The following is a 21690-nucleotide window of genomic DNA, read 5'->3' on the forward strand; positions in this document are numbered from 1 at the left end:
AAACCCACCCAATAATTTCTATTTTAGACAGAGAAAAAAAATAACTTTTCTGTCACGTATGTGTTACTTTGGTGTAGTATGAAAGACTGGAGGAAGTGTTTATCAGTAAGACAAGCTGTAAAATTTATTAAAATATAGTCCAGTAGGCCAAGTGGGAGTCTTTTGAGGGGCCGATTCTGGCCCCGGGGTCTTATGTTTGACACCCCTGCTGTAGACGTTATAGTGGGGGGGTAAATGTCTTGATTTGTAAACATATCACTGATACAGCAGCACTTCCAGGATTGGCCGGCAGATGGCGTGAGTAGTCCAGGTCACAATCAGCGCTCCGGGAAAATATTATCATGAGATGGCCTGAATCAAAACAGAGGACCTTTCCTGTATGGCTGTATCCGGGACGGTTATCTTATCTCTGCTCTTTGCTTTCAGTAGGCTAACGTAACATTTATACACTTTTTATGGTTGAGTCGCTGAAACAATCAGGAGCACTTGAACCATGTGGAACGGTTGTATTTTTTCTCCTTAAAAGTTGGTGCTTTCCCCGAAAGTGTGGGTTAGACAGCTTTTAAACGGGTCCTTTTTACGTATTTACCACAACCGTCGGACTTTATTTTCTTTTCAGTGTTTGTGTGTCGGCTTTTTGTGACCTATATTTCGCCGTAAGTTGGTCGCACACGCGTTAACAGTGACCGCCGTCGTTCGTCGATGACCCAGCCTCTGCTCATTTCCGAAAGCTTACGGAGATTCACCGAGTAGCGACCCAGCCCCTCCCGTCCCCCCCTCTCGTCACCGCTCCAGCGACTCTCCCCTCGGCTCCACTCCGAGGAGGAACCCGGTGCCCCCGGCTGATCGTTTCCAATTACGTTACCCCAAGATGGAGGTCTGCAGATGGCACTGCTAGCGTCAACGACTCCCCGCAACCGTCCGTGTGGCTTTAATGACGCTTTTGTCAGGACAGGAGTGATTGTGTGCCATCTTTTTGTCGATATTTTGGGGGGCTCTACTTGGGAGATACCGAGCTCCAGATTCGGGTTGTGGCAGCCATGAGCTCCGGGGAAAGAGCGGAGGAGACCACGAAGGACGCCAGCGACATAGAGGCGTTCTTCAAAACCGGTAAGCCCAGGAAAAGAGTGGGAGAGGTCGGACTGAGCTCCGCGGAGAGCTCTCCTCTGGTCCAGCTCTGTGAGGGACATTTTTTCCTGTCCATGTTGAAAGGTTTGGGGCTCGCACAGTGAAGAATATGGGAGGTTTTAGCCATTGAATTTCACAACTGTCGACATAAATGAAACTCACAATAAATGCCAGTGACCCACACAGCTGCGGGCATCTCCGAAATATGTTCCTTGACTTCCTTTTCTGAGCAGCTGCATCCTATAGCTCAACCAGACTATGGAAAGACAACGCTTGCCGGGTTGCTAATGACCAGAGTTCCATCTCCGGACATCTCGCCTAGATATTGCAGTATTTTAAGAAGTGCAGCACTCCGTGTTACCAACCTCCCGATCCAATAACTTAAAACCACTCGCATCGATGTAAACTGACAGCAAAAATAAGTGAAATGGCACAGGCTGGCGTTAGGAGAAATAAAAGAAGGGGGTAAAACAGCAATTGTAAATATGCGTTTTCTATTCAAACGCAGCCTGACTGGTTTGGATTCTGCCGACTTTTGGTTATTGGGGTTAATTAAGCGTTAAAGTGGGACAACTTTAATGTATATTTAGGTTTAAGCTAGCGGAGTAGTTTTAGAGTTTATTAGAAAGAGACATGGAGCCTGTCCGATAATAGACCCAGGAGCTTGTTTATTCCAACAGCAGCTACCAGTGCTGCTAACCTCAGAGCTAGTGAATCCTGATCAGATTTGGTGAATCCTGTTCGCTAGCTGGTTTAGCTTAGTTAGCCTGGCAGTTAAAGCTGGTTTGTTGGTGGGTGGTTTTTTTGTGTATTGGGAGGAAACGTATATGAGGAGTGTCCGCTTAGCTTTGGTATTCCGTCAAGTCGGTTTTGTTTGTAGTTTTCCATGCTGTCAAAAAAATAGCACAACGGCGCAAGCTATGTAAACAATACCCGGCGTGGCACGTATAGCCTGGGTGTGCACTGTGCAGGATAAGCTAGTTTTGTAACATGGCTAGCAGAAGCGAAAGCGTCTATTTTTCCTCGGTCAAACCTCCGAATGTCAGTGACACACATTTCTCCATGTAACACACACTTTATTATCTCAATATAAAGATGTTACCCCGTCGCATGTGCATAATCGCTAGCATTAGCTAAGCAGGCTAATTTGTCAGCGAGGACTGTGTTGAAGTCTTAACACGGGCCTACAGTCATTGCATCGGCTCCAACAATAGCTCATAAAACATGTTAATTCCTGGGGACACTACCGGACGTCTGAGCACAGTGGAATACAGGCCGTACGATTTGATATCACGTTCACGATTTGACACCGTGAAAACGTGACTTAAGGATGGCGTTTGTTATGCATTTGCATGGCTGTCAGTAAACGTGCAGCATGAAACACACAGTTTGTACAGATAATCACAATATACTCGAATGAAATGCTGAAGGTCTGCCTGCAGTGTTTGTGGGTCTTTCATGTGAAAATCCTCTTGCATGTGCTGGATAACCCTTAGCTCGTCTCAGAGGGGCTGCTGATTGAGATCCAGTGCTTGATGTCATGTCTGCAAGTGTCATCATCTAACTCCACTTAAATACACCCCAGTGGTTACTGTTGCACGCTGCAAGTTTGTAAGAGTAACCTGCTGAGAAGCGCTAAAACCATTTCTTCTTAGTGAATCGGTTGTTGGTTGCGTATCATGTGTAATGGTATTTGCAGTTTGTTTGTTTGTTTTCAGGTGCTATGCATTTTAGTACCTGACACAGAAATATACAACAGTGAAGTGTATGAGGAATAAAATGCAGAGGGTGCTAATGTACTCTGCCAAAAATCACTGAATGTTCTACTACAGCATCATGTCTGGTAGATTTTGAAGTACACTTTAGAGGGGCTGTAAACAAGGATGAGAATGCAGCGTATTGACATTCAGCCTCCTCTGGCTCCTGTGGTTTTGTGTCTAGTGAGATAATAAGCCACAGAGGGAAGTTTGGTATCCGTATTGAGCTGATCTGATGGCTTCCTCTTAAGGAAAGAGAGGCAAGAAGAGGCATCCTGTAACTCGCTAACGACCGCACTTTGTGTGTTTTTGTTGATGTTGCACAGCTGCAGCCATTCTGCCTCACTGTTAATCGGATCCGTTCCTAATTTATTTATTGTATAATTGAAATTTCTAGATATGGCCCCCCACCCCACCCCCTGTTCTTATTACCACAAGCCCATCTGCTCCAGTTTTAATTTGTAGTTTAGAAATAGCTCTTTAGTTACCAAAAGAGCTCTTCAGCCTTATATTAACTTTTGTTTGTCTGCGAGAAGCAGTGAGAGCGATAATTAGCTTGTGTTGTGTGTGTGAGCTTGGGGTTGAACTTAGCATGGTTTGGGCTGCCTCTGTCGAATTATTAGAACTGAAATTGTTGATACAGTGAGAAGAAATCACACACTCGACGGTCGCGAATGAACATTTCGTGCCATTATCTGCAGCTGGCTTTGTTTAATCGTATGAATATTTTAACACCAGTGTCATTTATATTTCAGGCCAGTCTGTACTTGATGCGTTCAATCAACCTGTCAATGGGCAGAGATTCAAATCCTGCCTGTGTTCAAGCACTAACCTTAAACTTTAGGCGACTATTTCTGATTTTTAACACTATGTGAAGCTAAGAGTGTGTATCTGTTTGTGTTAAGGGAAAGTATATCCCTGTTTTTCCTTAGAAATGAGCTGATGTGATACCGATACTAGGCCTCTTGTCTGAAATCGACGGCTGATATTTGTTTATGTCAGTTCAGTTTTCAGAGTTTACTGTAGTTAAGAGCTGAAAGACTTCATGCCCAACAACTGGTCTGTTTTAATGGGAAACTTAATTATTACACAGAAAAATTAAGGAGGTATAAAAACAATATCAAACATCTGTATCCATCCAGATTTTCTTAGTCGGCACATTCTCAGTTTTCCTTACTAAAGCCCACTTTGATCAGGAGTCGGCCGCACCAGAAGTTTAGCTACACTTTTAATCCCTCAAGTATATTTATTTTCGTGAAATGAAGGGCAATTTCAACAATACATCTCGTATATGAATATGAGTGGAAGATCCTAAAACTAAGGTGAGCCAAGTCGAGTAGGTACTAGTGGAAAGGTTTCAGTGCCCGTGTGTCCGGCACTTACAGGGTTGCTTTCAGCAGGACAGTGGTTGACAAGACCACCTACTTTATGAGATCATTCTAGTTATGGATGGAGATTTACTGTAAATGTAACTGGACTGGGTAACAACCTGCGAGCCACGTCCAGTGTGCAGCTCTTTAGGGTATAAGGAAATGCTTATTTGTCTGATATGCTGGTTCACACTGTGCAGTCTCCACTTCCTTGAGCTTTCTCCGTTCTGTCTGATAATAAATGAGCTTTTTCTTATTGTTTCAAACCATTTTTAAATGGAGCATCCCTGTATTGCTGTGAGTCAGCCATGTCTGTAGTGAAACCAGTATTGAAACTAATACAGGCCTCAGCCTACCACTGTCTTTATACAGCCAGCTCGGTGGGAGCTTAAGTGTCACGTTCGGGCTCTCCACCTTTTTTGTTTTGCTGCTGAACTTGTGGGAATCTTGTTCTGACAGGTTTGAGTGTCTCGCCACAGGGCAGGCTATGCTTTTTTTTTTTTTTTCTTTCCGTCCCCAGCTCCATCCTCGTCTCTTTTTTTCCATCCTTTAGCGTTTGGTTTCTTTGTCTTTCCCATGTCTTCTCTCTTTCCTTTCTCGCCTTCCATCCGTCCGTCTGTCTCTCTGCCTGCTGGCTGAGCGTTCATTTGCCGATGTCTGTTTCATGTTTTCCCTCCCTGTTCGTTCATGCTGCGTCGTGTCGGTCCTCTCCGTCCTGATGCAAAATGACAACTAATATTAAAAAAGAAAAATGCTTCCCTGCGTCTCTGTCTATCTCTTTCCTCTCTGTCTCCCAGACTGGAATTAATACCAAGGCCTCAGAGCTGTGATACAGGGAGCTTTGTTGTGGCATGTTGTCAATCCTCAAATTATTCCACTCCGAATGTATCTTTAGCTACACCGACGATGACTCAGAGATTGATTTGGTGTCAGTTTCATACATTTATTACTTGTTGGTAGTGCTGGGGCACCATTCGCAGCGGGAAAATTTACAGTCCTCACTACTGGCCCCTCGTGAATGAACATTTAGAGGCTACAAAGTACCGTTCATAACGTCGGCCTGTGTTTGAATGGACACCAGTGTGTACGTGTGTTTGTGTGCGTCTGTGTGCGTCTGTGTGCGTCTGTGTGTGCAAGAAATTGAGTGAAACAGACAAGCAGGGAAAGAGGGAGGGAGAAATGTGATCCAGAGTTTGCATTTATGACTCAGGCCCATTCACCCAGGTTGAGATCTGTGCACACGCTCAATGCGAACACACACACACACATGCGCTCTCTCTGAGACTAATGGATATTGATCCAGGAGATGGAGACTGATTGAGGTCCCTCAGTGAAGGTTTCCTCCAGGCTTAAAGCTGCCAAGTCAGACACAGAGCAGAGGCTAAAGCCTAATGCTGCACAAAGCAGATTTCTTTTATCATCCCGTGTTTGTTGGATGGAGGCAAACGAAAGGATTGGTGCATCGCAGATCAATACAGAGAAATAAGTCAAGGCTAAGGTTGTTGTCACTTTGTTTTGCTCTTTTAGCCTAGAGCGGCCAAAATCCAAAATAAATGACTAAATGAATTAAACAAAGAAGTGGTATTAATTCTGTTCTTTAATTGATCAAGCTATTAAAATTTAAGTTTATCAGTTTTATTTACTGCATTCATTTGCACAAACTGGTTTATTTTTCTACATTTCTTTCTATTTGCAATTTGAATTTTTATCAATGCAAATCAGCAAATCAATAGTTTGATTTGTAATTGAGGCATCTATTTACTTTCTCTGAGAAATGTTGGAGACTTGTAAGAGGAAGAATTAAATAAAAATGTTGAACTAGCTACAAAAATCTCCTCTGTAAAAATCAACCTAGCATGTAGAGTCATTGGCCACTTTATTAGGGGCACCATTTGCCTTTCGAAATGCCCTAATTCTTTGAGACATAGAGTCATCAAGGTGCTGTAGATATTCCTCTTAGATTTTGGTTTATGTTGACATTACGGCATCACACAGTTGCTGCACGTCCATGTTGGGAATCTCTCATTCCATCAGATCTCTATGATTGAGATCTGGTGGCTGTGGAGCCCATTTGAGTACAGTGAACGCCCTTTCATTTTCATGAAACCAGTTTGAGGTGATTTGAGCTTTGTGACTGTGGGTACACAGTGGGCATAAAGGGATGGACATGTTCAGCAAGGTGTGACGTTAGAATGATGCACAACTGGTATCAAAGTCTGCCTAGAAAATATCTCTTCATCACCACGCCGAACCACTAATACAGGATGGGTCCATGGGTTCACGTTGTTCTGACCCTACCATCCAAATGTTCCAGCAGAAATTTTAGCTCTTGAAACCAGACAACATTTTTCCAGTCTGTTGTTGGCTAATCTTGGTGAACTTGTGCCGGTTAGAGCCCCAGCTTCCTGCTCTTAGATGACAGGAGAACAGGCCAGTGTGGTCTTCTGCTGCTGTATCTGCTTCAAGGTTCAGCATGTTGTTGGTGCATAGAAGCTCTTCTGCACACCTTGCTTGTAACAAGTTGCTATTTGAGTTACTGTTCTCTTCCTATCATCTCCAAGGAGTCCTCCATTCGCCTCTGACCTCTGGCATCGACAGGGCATTTTCATTCAGAACTGCTGCTCACTGGATATTTTCTCTTTTTCCGGAACATTCTCTGTAAACCCTAGAGATGGTTGTGTGGGAAAATCCCAGCAGATCAGCAGTTCCTGAAATACTCAGACCAACCCATCTGGCACCAACAACCGTGCCACGTTCAAAGTCACTTAAAAGTCACTGCTGAAGTCCCTCATTCTGGTTTGAACTACAGCAGGTCCTCCTGACTTTGTCTACAAGCCAACGCATAGAGTTGCTACCACATGATTGGCTGATGAGATATTTGCATTAACGAGCAGTTAAACAGGCATATACTTTAACCAGTTTTTTTTTTCTTATTCTTTGTTTTAATAATAAGTGTTTGCATTAAACAGCTATAACCTGCCAAATATCAGGTAATAGGACAGTAAGGGGCAAATGCAGACATGACAAGCTTGCATCCTGAAGATGGCAAAGGTGTGTTGTGTATGGGTGTACTGTTTAATTCAGTCAGAATTCATTAAATGTTTCAGAATATAGAAATCAGTGCGTTTGAAACCCAAATGTTGAGATGCTCCGTCTGAGTAATCAAGTGGAACTCGTCTCTGCACTCGGGCATCACGTGGTTCGCAGTACTCTTTGTGAAACCAGTAGTCACTGTTCTCTGTCAATGGCGTTTCACGCTTACTCACACGAGCACTTTCTCCCAATTTGTTGTTCCCACTGACCCCCGTCATTTGTGTTGGTTTTGTCACGGCGTGCTACATTCTGCCTTGCTTCACTACACAGGGTGGCTGTTTTTCGTTTTACTCAGGCACACATGAAAATCAGGTAGTCGACGCATCTCAAAGTAACCACGCAGAAGAGAGTAAAAAGGGCAGAGTAAATGGGAGCCAGCTGGAGGGAAAGATGATGGTTATGAGAGTTAAAGCTTTTATTTGCCGAAGCAGCTTCAATCAAAAGCAAATGGATGGTTAAGTAAAAAGCCTTTTTGAAAAGGGCCGGAGATTAGGCTAAAACACAAGGATAAAAAAAAAAAGCCTCTTTCTGCTTGAACTGTTCTCTTTATTGTGGCATTAAAAATGTAATGTTTCACTTAGAAAGGCATTCATCCCTTAAAATGAAGCACTAATATAACGCGGAGCACATGGCAGTAAGACCAGCAGCTCAGGCACTTGGAAACCATTAGTGCTGCAGAGAGGGGTGCAAACGTCTTTACACGTGGATAAGGATGGAAATTTCATCAACATATAAAATTTTTTATATCTGGTGCTAAAACTACAACAAATAATATCACTGAGAGCCATATGTGATCGTTTTTGTGCCAGCATTTGCTTCATGTCCCAAATAAGAAATAACCCCTGTGATATACTCGTGTTTTTGCTCAGAAAATGCTGAGAATCAGCCAGCTAGCAAAATTTGGCTTAAATAATTTAAAGTGCTTACATTTCCCATGAGTAGCTAAGTAAACACATAATCTTTTTCACCCCTTGTAACAGGTGCAGGCACATTAAATTTTAAAGGCATTTTGCAGAGCAAGCCAGACCCCCTAAATCTGCTCTGAGGTCAGTTTGAGAGGAAGGCTAATATTTTGTTTGTTTGTTTGTTTTTTGTGGGAGGGTTTTGTTTTGTTTAAACTGTAATCTGTTGAAAGCTGAGGCGTTATCGTCAAAGTTTTGGTAAATGATTAACAGGTTGCGAAAGCCATCCTAACATCAAACAGTCGTCTTAACAATCACAACGCAGACACATAAAAGCAGCTAATCTCACACCAGCAAGGACGGCAAAGAGAAAGTAAACTAACGCTGAGAAGAAGAGGGAGAAAGTGCACTTTAGGGTTGGACAATTTGTTAAGTATTTTCAGCCAGCCTTCATCAGTCCAGCAATCCACCCCTAAACATTGGCTGGATTCGGTTGCTTTTAGCTATCTGGAAGAAGCAGAAGAAGAATCTAGCTGCGAATCAGGAGCGTGAAGAGAGCCTGTGAGCTCAGAGAGTTGTTTAAATGGACACTTTGGGAGGCGCTTCATTTCCAAAATATAAAAAAATCAAATAATTTTGGCCAACTGGTCACTATAGGTCCATGCCTCTGGTTTTAGCATGAGGTTGCTAAACACACAGCTGTGGTTGTCAGCTTGGCTCTTAACATCTGTGGGTAAACTTTCTGCCCAACTGGCACATTGCATCATCCCGCTCAAGGCATTTGCCGCTCATCTGTGTATCGTATCACAGGCTCGTAAAGACCGGTCATCTGGTTCAGTGTCGGACTGACGTGTTCTAGTTTGCCAACTCAAGATTTGCTCCCCCGCCATCTTTTTAGCATTTTTTTATTCTGGTCGAATTTGAATTAATGTCATGAGATGAACCAAGAGGTGACTTTCTAATGGTCGTCTTGTCTTAACTGTACCAAGTTTATCAATTACGAGCAAATACATTGAAGGGAAAAAAAGGGAGAACTTTATGAGATTATAACCAACTGATCAGCAATTTTAAAATGCAGTCCAGAAAGGAGATTAGACGCACAATTCTCCTGTGCCAAATGGATAAATGGATATTGGGAAATATCATCGTAACAGACAAAGAGGGAAATATTATTGTTTGACCTGAAAGACTTGGGGTCCACTGCAGAAACGATCGGAAAACCTGACTCACAGATGACTGGCTGGACTATAAAGGCTGTAATTTTTCAATCAGAAGGCAGTGAGTGAAGCCATCAAGAGCCACGAGTAGAACAAACAGCATCACTTGATTTGTTTGTAGCCTAAAGGAGAAATGATGTCAGTGTGAACTTTTAGTTGTACACAGTAATATAATACCTAAACTCGAACAAAAAGCCTTAGATTTCTTTTCAGAGGGAACAACGCTCACTTCCTCAACAGTCAAATGCAGATAAACTAGTTTTGTACGTCTTCAGATGTGCCATACATGCCAATGCAAAATGGTCTGCAGGAGCTTACCAATCGGGGAGGACTAGTTCTGGAAATCTTTAAGTAAGGGGGGGAGTGTTTCTGTATATGTGCAGTGAAGTTTGAAAAATGTTCCAGATGTGTGCAGTGCTTTATGCTGAACGATTAAACTGTACAGATGCATTTCTATGTGATGTGTTAGGCAGCCGAGCAGTGTGACAGTGTGATGATGTGAGCTCTAACAGCATTAGGCATTTTAGAGGTGAGAGTTCATTGGATTACACACGCTGACCTAATCCAATCTGGCGTTTTATTCTCTGGGATTACTCTGTGTGTGTGTGTGTGTGTGTGTGTGTGTGTGTGTGTGTGTGTGTGTGTGTGTGTGTGTGTGTGTGTGTGTGTGTGTGGCGCACATAGAGGTGGAGCAAAGGGTGGATTTGTTGTGTGTGTGTGTGTGGGTTTGGTGCACATAGGGGTGGAGCAAATTGGTGTGAGTCACCACCCACAGTTACACACGCACAGAGGGGGTGTGTGGAGTTAAACAAACATAATGTGGTGATTTGTAAATGTTAGCAGTGCCAAGCTAGCTGTATCCCTTTGCTTCCAGGTGCTTGTTTGTGGGTTTCAGTGGTATGAGAGTAGTTATCATCATCTGCTTAAAAAAATGAATAAAGTTTTGCACATATATACATAAAAATTGGCAAAACTTTAAAGGGGTCCTACCAAGCTAATTTTCAGCTTTTTTTTTTTTCTCTTGGAGTGTTAGAGTAGCTTTGCATGATTGACAGTTCAAAATAACCTCTATTTATTTTATACTGGGGCCTGGTTTATCCTGGACTGGAGGTTGCTTGTTCTCACTAGGTAAAATTGGTTGCAAAGAGGTGCACAACTCTTGACTGAAAGCCTCCTTGCAATTGCTTTGGTCAGTAGCGGATTGTTGCAGTTGTTGGTACAGATCTATTTATCTGCAAACTCTCGCCACCTGCTCCCCAAGTGGTAGTGAAACTGAGAACAGTTTGATAAAAACCAAGAACAGAGACGGTTGCCTTAAAAGTAAAAGTTGCGCAACTTTTACTTCTAAGAAAAATGTTGTCTCCGTTTCTGGATGAATGAATGCTGATTGGTCAGATGGTTATTGATTTACAGCAGGATATACTCCATACTGATGGCACCGTTTTCTAACTATACTCTAGAAACACTGTTGCATCACACCATTTTTTATATGTGTAAAACAAGCAACTGCTTGTTTTGCTCAGAGGTGCCCGCTATCAGGTGGCTACTAGTGGAGATCATCTCCGGGTACTGGCTTTGTGCATAAAATCAAAAGAGCAGATGCCATAAAGCGGCTTGTAGTGCTGTGATGTTGTTAATAATTTACAGTCAAAGCTGTAAAAAGTCTAAAAATTAAAATACATCCATTGTCTCTGCCCCATCTATTGAAAACCTACAGATATTTGTTTAAAAGTTTTTCCTGCAGCTGCATAGCCCTGTCATTCTGGGCTGTCTTTTGAGTAAACTCTGTGAAACAAGAAGTTCAGTGAGTCCGTGTTCACAAGTGTTTAGAAGTTCTTTGATTAAAAATCGTGTGGTTGTACAACTTCTTTATTTACAGCCAGACAAAAAAACAAAAACAAAAAGAGTCTTAAAAGGAGCATTTAGAGGAGTTTAAAGCCTGAGATTTTGGCTCACAGGGATTAATTACACAGATGCTGACTTCATTATTTGGAACTGTTTTGGGGTTTTTGTTTTTTTTCATATAATGAGTATCCAGAATTGTCACAGTGTCTTTATAAAACAGAGAATCCTAAATGGTATGCTTTACACAGATTATTTTATGTGAATTAATCTGTTCATGAGTGAAAAATACTTTCTGCACAGAGCAGCTACAGTTATAACTACACTGAGTGTGCCAGGGATACTTTGTTTTCATATTTAAAGCAGCATTGAGGTTTTATGCATCGCTGTATCCGGGTATGAACGTTTAAGACTTGCACAAAAAGGGGGGAAAAGTCTTTTAGTGCTATGGGGACATGTTTTATCTTCCCTTTTTCTTTTTTTTTTTTAATGTCCAGACTGAGTTTTCAGTCTGTCACCATGGCAACAGCAGCTATCCATGTCATCCTGTCTGACCACGTGTTATTTTTTTTTATTTTTTGTACAAACAGGTCTATGTAAACCAGGTCGGCAAACGCCTGCACTCTCACTGAGCCTTTACTGCTCGCACAGGCGTGTAAGTCACCGCCCAGATAAGAGCAAAGGCCAGCTGATAAGAGCTAATAACCACAGTGAGCTTCTGCAATCTGCAGTTCAAGGGCGGATCACGCTCTGCATTCGGTTGCATTACAAACAGATTTTGCTGTGTGGTGTGAACATGAGGCAGAGCTAAAGGGCTGCTCGTGAAGCAGCGTGGCTGTCCACGAGAATATGTGTTAATCACAACCTGCAAAACGAGGTATTTTCGTCTTTAAAACTTTTACAAGGCGGGAGGGAGTGAGGAGGGGTGTCGAGCAGCAGTTGGCCTTTACAAGCACTGTTTTCCCCCTGTTGAATTAAAGTTGCTTAAAATTAAATATAATAATGCCAAATATAGGCCATTAGTGTGGTAAAGTGTTTGTCAGATGTGCAAATGGAAATAATTTGGGCTTTTTTAAAAATCCGCCTCAGGAGCAAGTGAACAGCACACGCACGCACCTCCACACACGCACACACATATGCAAACCTCTCGCCGCTCGCTGCGTGTTTATAAAAAGGAGCTTGTCCCACTTTTTCCCTCTCATCTACCGCGCTCTCGTTCTGTAATTTCTCCGGCGCGATATCTAATTGGCGCAAGCTCGGGAAAGATTTGCCGCCCCGCCGCCGTCTTCCTTAAAAAAAAAAACCCAAACTGGAACAAGAGAGGCGAGCGAGTCGAGGGGGCAAAGAGAAAAATGGAGAGAGGATGGAGAAGAAGGAGACAGGAGGTACGTTTTGAAGGGAAAGGGGTCGGGGGGGCGGGCGCAGGTTGCGAGTTGCTGTGAAATCTTGTTTGCTGATAGCTGCTGTCTTTATGCAACCTCCTAAGAGGAGCATAAACAGCCAGCTTTTGGAGCGAGGGAGTGATTATTGGGTTGTGCTTGAGCGAGATAAGTGAGTCTGCTCAGTGCAGGTGAAAGAGAAAGAAGAGAGAGCTGGGAAATTCAAAGAGAGCGAGAGAGGCAGACGTTGGAAAAACAACGAGAGAAGCGCACCTTTGAGTGGCAAACTGTGTTAATGAAAGGGGTCACTAAAAAGACTGAATTACCTCACAATTGATTTGGATCGGTTTGAAATATTTGCCGGGATCTGTGGGCTTTTTCTGAGAGCAGAAAGACTGAGAGTGAACCGAACTAGGACAGGTCCTGAAAGACCATTGTACTCCTTTTTCTTTGGGTCTCCAGTGCATTCAAAACTGCTATCTCACTGTTGCCCTCCCCATCTCGCTCACTTTTATCGCTTCCTTTGACTACTTTTCACCTCCTTTTTTTTCTCCTAGCATCGAGTAATAAAAAGAAAGAAAGAAAAGAAACCAATTCACTGCAAACATCACAATTTGTAGCTTTTTAGGTCTTAAAGCAAAAGGCTGTTGACTGCTGAGCTCCTTGAGATGGTCCCAGAGGTACCAGCCGAAATGAAGAATAGTTTAAAGCGGTGGCCTTTAGCTCTGATCTTGGGGGGCAGAGCCAGGCTTTTTTCATTGTTTTGGCATTCAGCATGGATACACCTGGGATCCATTCTGAGGGCAGATACCAGTGTGGCTAGAAACACGTCTGTAATTGATAAATGAATATAAAGTACATTCGCAACATTTATTTTCCTCTTTTCTGCCACAGTTGAGGTTTTGAGTAAAGATTGAGTCAGCTTTCTCTGGTGTGTTTCCTGGTGAGCAGCGTTGGAGTGTGGTTGATGTTTGAGTTATGGTGAATGATGTTTGGGGTTAGATAAGAGCTCGGTTTTACCTGAGTGTTTGCGTGTGCGTGAACGCCAAGCTCTCCGGACTGTTGGTCATGTATATTTTACGGCTTTCTCTCAGTAGTGTGCAAGTAAGCACGTGTATACAGGGAGTGCAGAATTATTAGGCAAGTTGTATTTTTGAGGAATAATTTTATTATTGAACAACAACCATGTTCTCAATGAACCCAAAAAACTCATTAATATCAAAGCTGAATGTTTTTGGAAGTAGCTTTTAGTTTGTTTTTAGTTTTAGCTATTTTAGGGGGATATCTGTGTGTGCAGGTGACTATTACTGTGCATAATTATTAGGCAACTTAACAAAAAACAAATATATACCCATTTCAATTATTTATTTTTACCAGTGAAACCAATATAACATCTCCACATTCACAAATATACATTTCTGACATTCAAAAACAAAACAAAAACAAATCAGCGACCAATATAGCCACCTTTCTTTGCAAGGACACTCAAAAGCCTGCCATCCATGGATTCTGTCAGTGTTTTGATCTGTTCACCATCAACATTGCGTCTGCACGCAATGTTGATGCGTGCATCAACCACATCAACCACAGCAACCACAGCCTCCCAGACACTGTTCAGAGAGGTGTACTGTTTTCCCTCCTTGTAAATCTCACATTTGATGATGGACCACAGGTTCTCAATGGGGTTCAGATCAGGTGAACAAGGAGGCCATGTCATTAGTTTTTCTTCTTTTATACCCTTTCTTGCCAGTCACGCTGTGGAGTACTTGGACGCGTGTGATGGAGCATTGTCCTGCATGAAAATCATGTTTTTCTTGAAGGATGCAGACTTCTTCCTGTACCACTGCTTGAAGAAGGTGTCTTCCAGAAACTGGCAGTAGGACTGGGAGTTGAGCTTGACTCCATCCTCAACCCGAAAAGGCCCCACAAGCTCATCTTTGATGATACCAGCCCAAACCAGTACTCCACCTCCACCTTGCTGGCGTCTGAGTCGGACTGGAGCTCTCTGCCCTTTACCAATCCAGCCACGGGCCCATCCATCTGGCCCATCAAGACTCACTCTCATTTCATCAGTCCATAAAACCTTAGAAAAATCAGTCTTGAGATATTTCTTGGCCCAGTCTTGACGTTTCAGCTTGTGTGTCTTGTTCAGTGGTGGTCGTCTTTCAGCCTTTCTTAACTTGGCCATGTCTCTGAGTATTGCACACCTTGTGCTCTTGGGCACTCCAGTGATGTTGCAGCTCTGAAATATGGCCAAACTGGTGGCAAGTGGCATCTTGGCAGCTGCACGCTTGACTTTTCTCAGTTCATGGGCAGTTATTTTGCAGCTTGGTTTTTCCACACGCTTCTTGCGACCCTGTTGACTATTTTGAATGAAACACTTGATTGTTCGATGATCACGCTTCAGAAGCTTTGCAATTTTGAGACTGCTGCATCCCTCTGCAAGATATCTCACTATTTTTGACTTTTCTGAGCCTGTCAAGTCCTTCTTTTGACCCATTTTGCCAAAGGAAAGGACGTTGCCTAATAATTATGCACACCTGATATAGGGTGTTGATGTCATTAGACCACACCCCTTCTCATTACAGAGATGCACATCACCTAATATGCTTAATTGGTAGTAGGCTTTCGAGCCTATACAGCTTGGAGTAAGACAACATGCATGAAGAGGATGATGTGGACAAAATACTCATTTGCCTAATAATTCTGCACTCCCTGTATAGTGAGGTTCGCATGCCAAGAACAAACGAGGACGTGGGAATGTCACATTCCTTGAACCTCAGATTAGTCGGAGTGATGAAAGTCATGTATATTTATGTTTCTTATAGAGAATTAATCATTCTGAAAGAAGAAATTGTGGCGTTTCTGTCCTGATCACTACTCAATCCTGCAAGCACACCGGCTGTGCAGGCAAATATATTTCATTATCTCAGACATATGACATACATATTTTTTACTGATTCTAATCTCCATATTTTGGTGTAAAATAAAGTTATTAACAGTTATTCGTTGCTTTTGACAAATTAGCAAGCGTACATGTGATGTTTTTCATCTCAGCTTCATAAAGCTGGTATGAAGGTGTTATCCTGAGATCTAAGGGCTACTGCTAAAAATATCAGGAGCCATGAGCAACACAAAATTACTTGACTGTAGTTGTCAGGACAGGCAGTGTTTCCCACGCTTAGACTTTACTTGGGTGGAATGCCAAAGTTCGGTGTAAGCATTTGGCAACTTGGCAAAACAGTTGGCTTTGGCAAAAAAGCTCTTTATGTATTGTCATCCGCAGTTAGTACACTGGTGCATGTTTTGCTCCCTTTTATTTTGAAAGTCCAGTCACTGTTGTCGTGTACTTTAGATTATTTGGTTAAGTCTCTCATCTCCCAGTTAGAGACCGCACAGCTGGTGATGGTAGTCCTCGTTCCTCTTTGGAGAAGTTGGCTACAAACTGCAGCTCTAACCTGAATCTGCAGGGGGTATTTGACTGCTTCCTGCACCGCCGTGCACAGAACAATTACTCTATCTGTGCAACTAGAGGATTATTGCTCTGTTCTTTTATATTTTCTTTTAACAGTCAAAGTCTTCTAAAACACAGCAATATTGTTAAGCTTGCCTCTTCCTCCTTTAAAGTGCTCAGCACTCCCAACACTGCTTTTGCCAGTAGTGGAGTCCTAATCTGTTGGAAGGATTTAACACTTCAGCAATGAATCTAAGTTGTAGCCCTTCTGAAACCCTACAGTGTAACTTATAACTTGATGTGCACCTCCCTAGAAATGTAGCTACAGTTTGCATTAACATACCCTGCGACCACTGTGATTGGTGTGTTGTCCTGCTCATTTCCTGGTACTTATTCTGCCGCCATTATTTTGAGTCCACAGGAAGGGAATGGATAAATCTGAAGAGAGTAACTATCAGTTAGCGTTTAGGCAGTGCAGCTGCAGTGGAAGTAACACCAGGATAAATGCTGTCAGTGGGATGGGTACGTCACAGGACCTATAAAGATGCTTAAAGTGGAAACAGATACCCCTTTTTATTCTTTCCCCCAACTGCAAATGATGTCCTTAAAGTTAAAGTTGGTCAATACCTGAGTCAGTCTGATATCAGTCTGTGGCTGAATGGGGTCAAGTTGGCAATTATATGCAGTCTGATTCTGATAAAACAGATATTAACTGTAACAAAAAAAATCACATCTGTTTGATCCTTTGTTCTGTGCTGGAGTTGAGTCCCCTTGTGTTGTGCTTATTGACACACTCATTCAGAGTGATGGCAACATGTTGATAATTTGTCTGCATTTGTAAATTAGACAGGAATTATTTTCAAAGCTTTGACAATTTCTCTGAGAGCGACTGCAGTCCGTCCAAGTCAGGCTGCGACTGTTTTCAGAAAGGTGGCCTTCTATCATGAGACTTGAGCCCTCTTGTAGTATTTGGTATTCCTCTATGGATGCAAAATCACCACGCAAAAGACTGTTATACTATACTGCATCAAGTTCCCACCCCTTAATTCAGTCAGTAGTGGTACTTTCTGTTTCCCAAATATCTGTGTATTGTGTAATGATTCATGGCAAGCAACAAAAACCCCTCTCACACAGATGATCCCTTAGGTAATATGTTGTTAAGTGCTCTCTCTGTGGCCTCTGACATTTAAACATTTTCTCCACCCTGCAGCTATATCTGCCTCTAAACTCTCCAACGCAGCCTTGACAGCTGGGTATTGCTCATTGTTTTTAAGACACTCACCTCAGTTCAGTCAGTGTGAGCCAGACAGTCGGTATTTTTAAATGAAAGGGACTCTTTCCTATTTGTGTGTGAGTCAAACGATGAGTGTGCCTGCCGAGAAGCTGAAGGCAGGGGCCCACAGAAAGGGTGGTCCCGTGTTAATGCGGGCTAAGAGTCAGAAACGGTGTGTGTCGGGACAAGAGAGAGCTGTCTGTTTTTTAAGGGGCTCCATAAGGATACAGTGCAGCCAGTGTTCAGCAGGGCTCGGTGAGTTCACTCTATCTCAGTTTTTGGGAGAGGAAAGTTTGGATTTGTTCAATGGGAATCGGGCCGTTGGAGTTTTCGCCGTGTCATTTCCTCAAAAGCCGTTTGGTGTGTATGTGTGCGAGCTCTGTTTAAGTTCATCCAAAGAGCTTGGCTGACGGTTCAGCAGTGGGCTTATCCTACTATGGTCTTAACAAAGTTGGCTCAGAGTGTATGCATGTCTGTTTGTGTGCGGTTGGATTAACCCACTGCTGTAACGGCCACATCGCAGAGGAAAAGCCTGTTTTCGTGCACACGTGTTGTGTTTTTACCCCCCCCCCCCCTTCATGCATGTTTGACTACTGGCTCAGCTACAAGTGTTGTTGTTTAGATTGGGATAAGCTGTGGGCTGCCACTACTGTAAGTCTGGTATTACATTGTTGCACACTGTGGCTTAAGCGGACATCTTTGGCATGGCAAATATGTGAAGTATGTAGGTGTTTGGTCTTTCTCTTGCCTTTTCCCTTCACCTCTTTCAGTCTTTGTGAAGATTTTGTTTTTCCAGGTACACGGCTTTAGAGAACATTTCCTTGATATCTTTGGCCTTCTCTCGACAGCTCGGCTCTACTTTCCCATGCAGTGTTTTGTGCGTGAGGCTGCTGTTGCCTGCAAGTTAGGTCTTGTGTAGTTCTATGTGTACTCTGCTGCTAAATGTTCATTACTGAGAACTGCCACCAGCAAAATGTTGCTTACCTACTACCTAAGCTCAGAGCAGAAGATGTTTGATTTTTGCATGAATGGAGCCAGGCTGGACCTCCTTAAAGAAGACTTTTGCAAAACAAAGCAGGGTCACTAGTTTCAATCTTGGCTAAAAGTTTGAAACTAGTGCAGCTTTTGCTTTTTACTGTTCAGTCACACACCTGCAGGTGCAGATTCCTGATGGATCATTGTTTAATGAAAAATAATTGCAATCCTGTCAAAGAGTGCTATAAATCTTTGTCCAGAGCATTATTCTGCTGTTGGACTTTCTGGTTTGGATTTCATTTTCTTACCTTAAACCACCTGATTATGAACGTGGTATATGTTGGATAGATGTCTCATAAGTTTGCAAGTTCAGTGAAGAGCAGGTTTTGCTGCTGCTTTAATTAAAAGCGGACTCTTCTGGGTGTGATTTAAGGAATTTATTTAATGCGGCTTAAACTATTACTTCAGAGAAATCTTTTTTCAGCTGTAAGGGAGGAACTGTAATGCCAGTGTAGAAATTTACAGGGATGCCTTAGTGCCATCCGGGCCGAAAGGGTTTCCTGGTAAACAAAAGTGTGTCGCAACACAAATGATTTGCATGCTTTCCTCAGAGGGATCCAGGTAGCCTCTTATGTCTCAAATGAGCTTCTACACTGAGGGTGTTTTCACACCTGTTTGTTTACTCTGGTCCGAATCCTTTGATGAGTTTGTAAACGTGTAGCTTTTCCCTGTGATTTGGTTTCTTTTTACACACAGAAAAATCTAAGTGAACGCTGAGCAAACCACAACGTGTCATTACAGACCACGTGAGAATGTCCTGTCCGCTTATTGGCCAGATGTGTCTGGGAGCAACAAATGTAAATACAGGAACAAGGTGCTGCGTTCTGGACAACTGGAAAATACTGAGAGTTTACATTCATTTCACATCTAGTTGCCGACTCACACTGACATTTGAACATCTACAGCTCCTCAACACATCCCAGTACAGAAGTATTTTTACCCAAACTTGCAATGTCACACAGTACTCAGACTAACTGCACCAAGTGAGAAAATGAACTGCAGTTTGCTTTAAAAGGACTAAACAGGCAGGTGTGAAAACGCCCTAATGCTGATTTCCAGCTCCATATTTTTAGTGATGCACTCTGCTAGACTCTGCAGGATCGACAGCTCGAAGCATGTTTCCACAACACTGCTTTGCACGTAAATTTGTCATGAAGTTCTTTAAACTGAGATACGCACAGAATCAACTGTAGGCGTCTGTCACAGCACGTCATGCGTGAGTACTCCTCACCAATGAGCTTATGCTGCGCTTTGCTCAGTAATAGGATAGACAGGTTTCAGAGTGTAGTAGGTACTGCTTCCTATGTGAAAAGGCCTTTATGCACTCAGTCTAACTTGTTTGAAGCTAGCTGTCTTAGCTCCCTTGCCCTTCCTTTAAAGATACTTTCTTTTGATTGGTTGTCTCTTGCAAAGAGAGGGTCAGTAGGTAGAGATTGTGTGCTCACAGCTGGAGATCTATGCCTGGGATGGCCATATTAGGGATATCCGCTCTCTGTGATATCATAAAGGGGGAAAATCATTCTTCTGCTCATTTATACACCGACCCTATTATTTGAAATGTTGGCCATGTTTCATATGAGCACCTACCTTAACAGTGGAAATCAAACTGCACGTACCTCAGTGCATATTGTTAGATACTTGGTATAGATCATGTACTCAGTACCACAGTCAGCTTCTCTCTGCCTCAGCGCAGCAATCTGTACCATTAAACAGGAAGCAGCAATCCTGAGTCAGAATAGATCGAGCATGTGTCAGTGAGTCAGCCAGTCGAGCGTCCACCCTGTTTACATGTTGACAGCACATGACGCTGACGGTATCTTCCCCTCCGTCACAGCAGCGGCCTCACTCACTCACAGGCTATAGGCTGCATCAATGGACTGATTGTTGAATTTGCAGAGAAACCACCGGGCTTTGGTCATGAGTTATAGGCTGATGAGAAGATGACTCCGGCATGCTCGGGTCCGGTAAGCAGAACATGCTGTTTAGGGGTCGTGGGAATCATCACGTTCCTGGTGCCTTGCTATAATGTTTTACTAGTTAAGGGAGGAGAGCATGATGAAGGTAGTCTCTTCCCCCCATAGTAAGGTGTTTCCTGTGACTAAGGCAATATCACTTCTCTTATTAATGTTGGGGATTTTTCCATCCTAAGTAATGCGGAAGCCCTTTCAAGACAGCCAGTTCTTGTTTATCTTCTTTATCCAAGGCTTTGCTGGTAATAAACAGTGTTCTTAATTATTGAGATTTTTTTCTGGCAGTTGATTAGTCTTCTGTTTTTTAGCCACATTGATGGCATGTTAACCTGACAAGTTTGTGTTTGTTGTGCTTTGGAGTTTTAAAGCCTCAACAAATATGGGATGGTTTTCATGGAATTGATCGCTAACATTCTGATCCTGCTCAGATCAACTTTAATCACTTTGTAGCATAGAGCGTAGTTGTTATTATTCCAGTACTTTACCAGAAACTGTTAAAACACAAACTTTCCTTCAGCCGTACTTACCATTTATTCTATTTAATAGCAAATGTAGGAGCATTTTAATCGTAAGTGTTTATGATACACTGGTATTGATAGTAACTCTGATATTGAAAAAAACATTCATATGATGTTTATCATTAATGCTGTTAATAAAAGATACAATGTTCTTTTAATATGTTTTCACGTAGTCATGCTTACAGGACTTCTTTCCACTTAGTTTTGAGTGAATTCATTTGCCAAATTCGTTTTGGCTGCGATGTGTATTTTTATTTCTGTGTCATGCATTTTAATTGGGGATAAAAACAGTTGCTCTTTTTTTATCTGTGTTTCTACAGATGGATCCCTCCCTAAAGAGCCAAAAGGAGATGTATCGAGCCAGATAGCAGGTAAAACATAAGATTGTTGTTTTTTTTTCTTGCAAGGCCCGTTTATATCCATGTGTGTGCTGGTGGTGCAAGAGGGGAGTGTATTTTACTGAGGGTGGAGGGTCGGGGAGGTCGGTATATTTCAAAAGAAATATGGTGTGTTTGGTGTATTTTTACATGCACACGAGCAGACCTAAGCCCTTTTACAGATGTAATGTAGACCTTTTTTAAATTTAAAAAGTATTATCCTGCTAAGGGTTTTAGCATACATTAAGTGGGTAAAACATTTTTTTGATAAATTTGCAAGAATTTCAAGCAGAGTTTATTCACTTTGTCATTATGGGGTGAATACTTTTTGGATGCTCTGTTAAATTTCGCCCCTGTTCCTGTCCATTCTCTTGT

At 42.5% G+C, this 21690-nt stretch overlaps 1 protein-coding gene across 14 annotated transcripts in view; it reads left to right on the plus strand.

The window, feature by feature from the left end:
• The first annotated feature begins 372 nt into the window (after nt 1-372).
• The window catches only part of LOC120727269 (triple functional domain protein), an 81974-nt gene continuing 60656 nt past the window's right edge, over nt 373-21690 (plus strand). For 5 of the 14 annotated variants that reach the window (XM_040021493.1, XM_040021495.1, XM_040021497.1 and 2 more), the window contains exons 1-2: nt 15328-17670; nt 21259-21309. In XM_040021493.1, coding sequence (XP_039877427.1) covers nt 17466-17670; nt 21259-21309 — 256 coding nt within the window. In that variant the 5' untranslated portion in view covers nt 15328-17465. Of the gene's footprint in view, nt 1111-12271; nt 12695-15327; nt 17671-21258; nt 21310-21690 lie in introns of those variants that run through there. The other 9 variants (XM_040021501.1, XM_040021502.1, XM_040021494.1 and 6 more) reach the window with 5 other exon arrangements.

This window comes from Simochromis diagramma, unplaced genomic scaffold (assembly GCF_900408965.1).
Source record: "Simochromis diagramma unplaced genomic scaffold, fSimDia1.1 OVJJ01000753.1, whole genome shotgun sequence".
Classification (NCBI taxonomy): Eukaryota; Metazoa; Chordata; class Actinopteri; order Cichliformes; family Cichlidae; genus Simochromis; species Simochromis diagramma.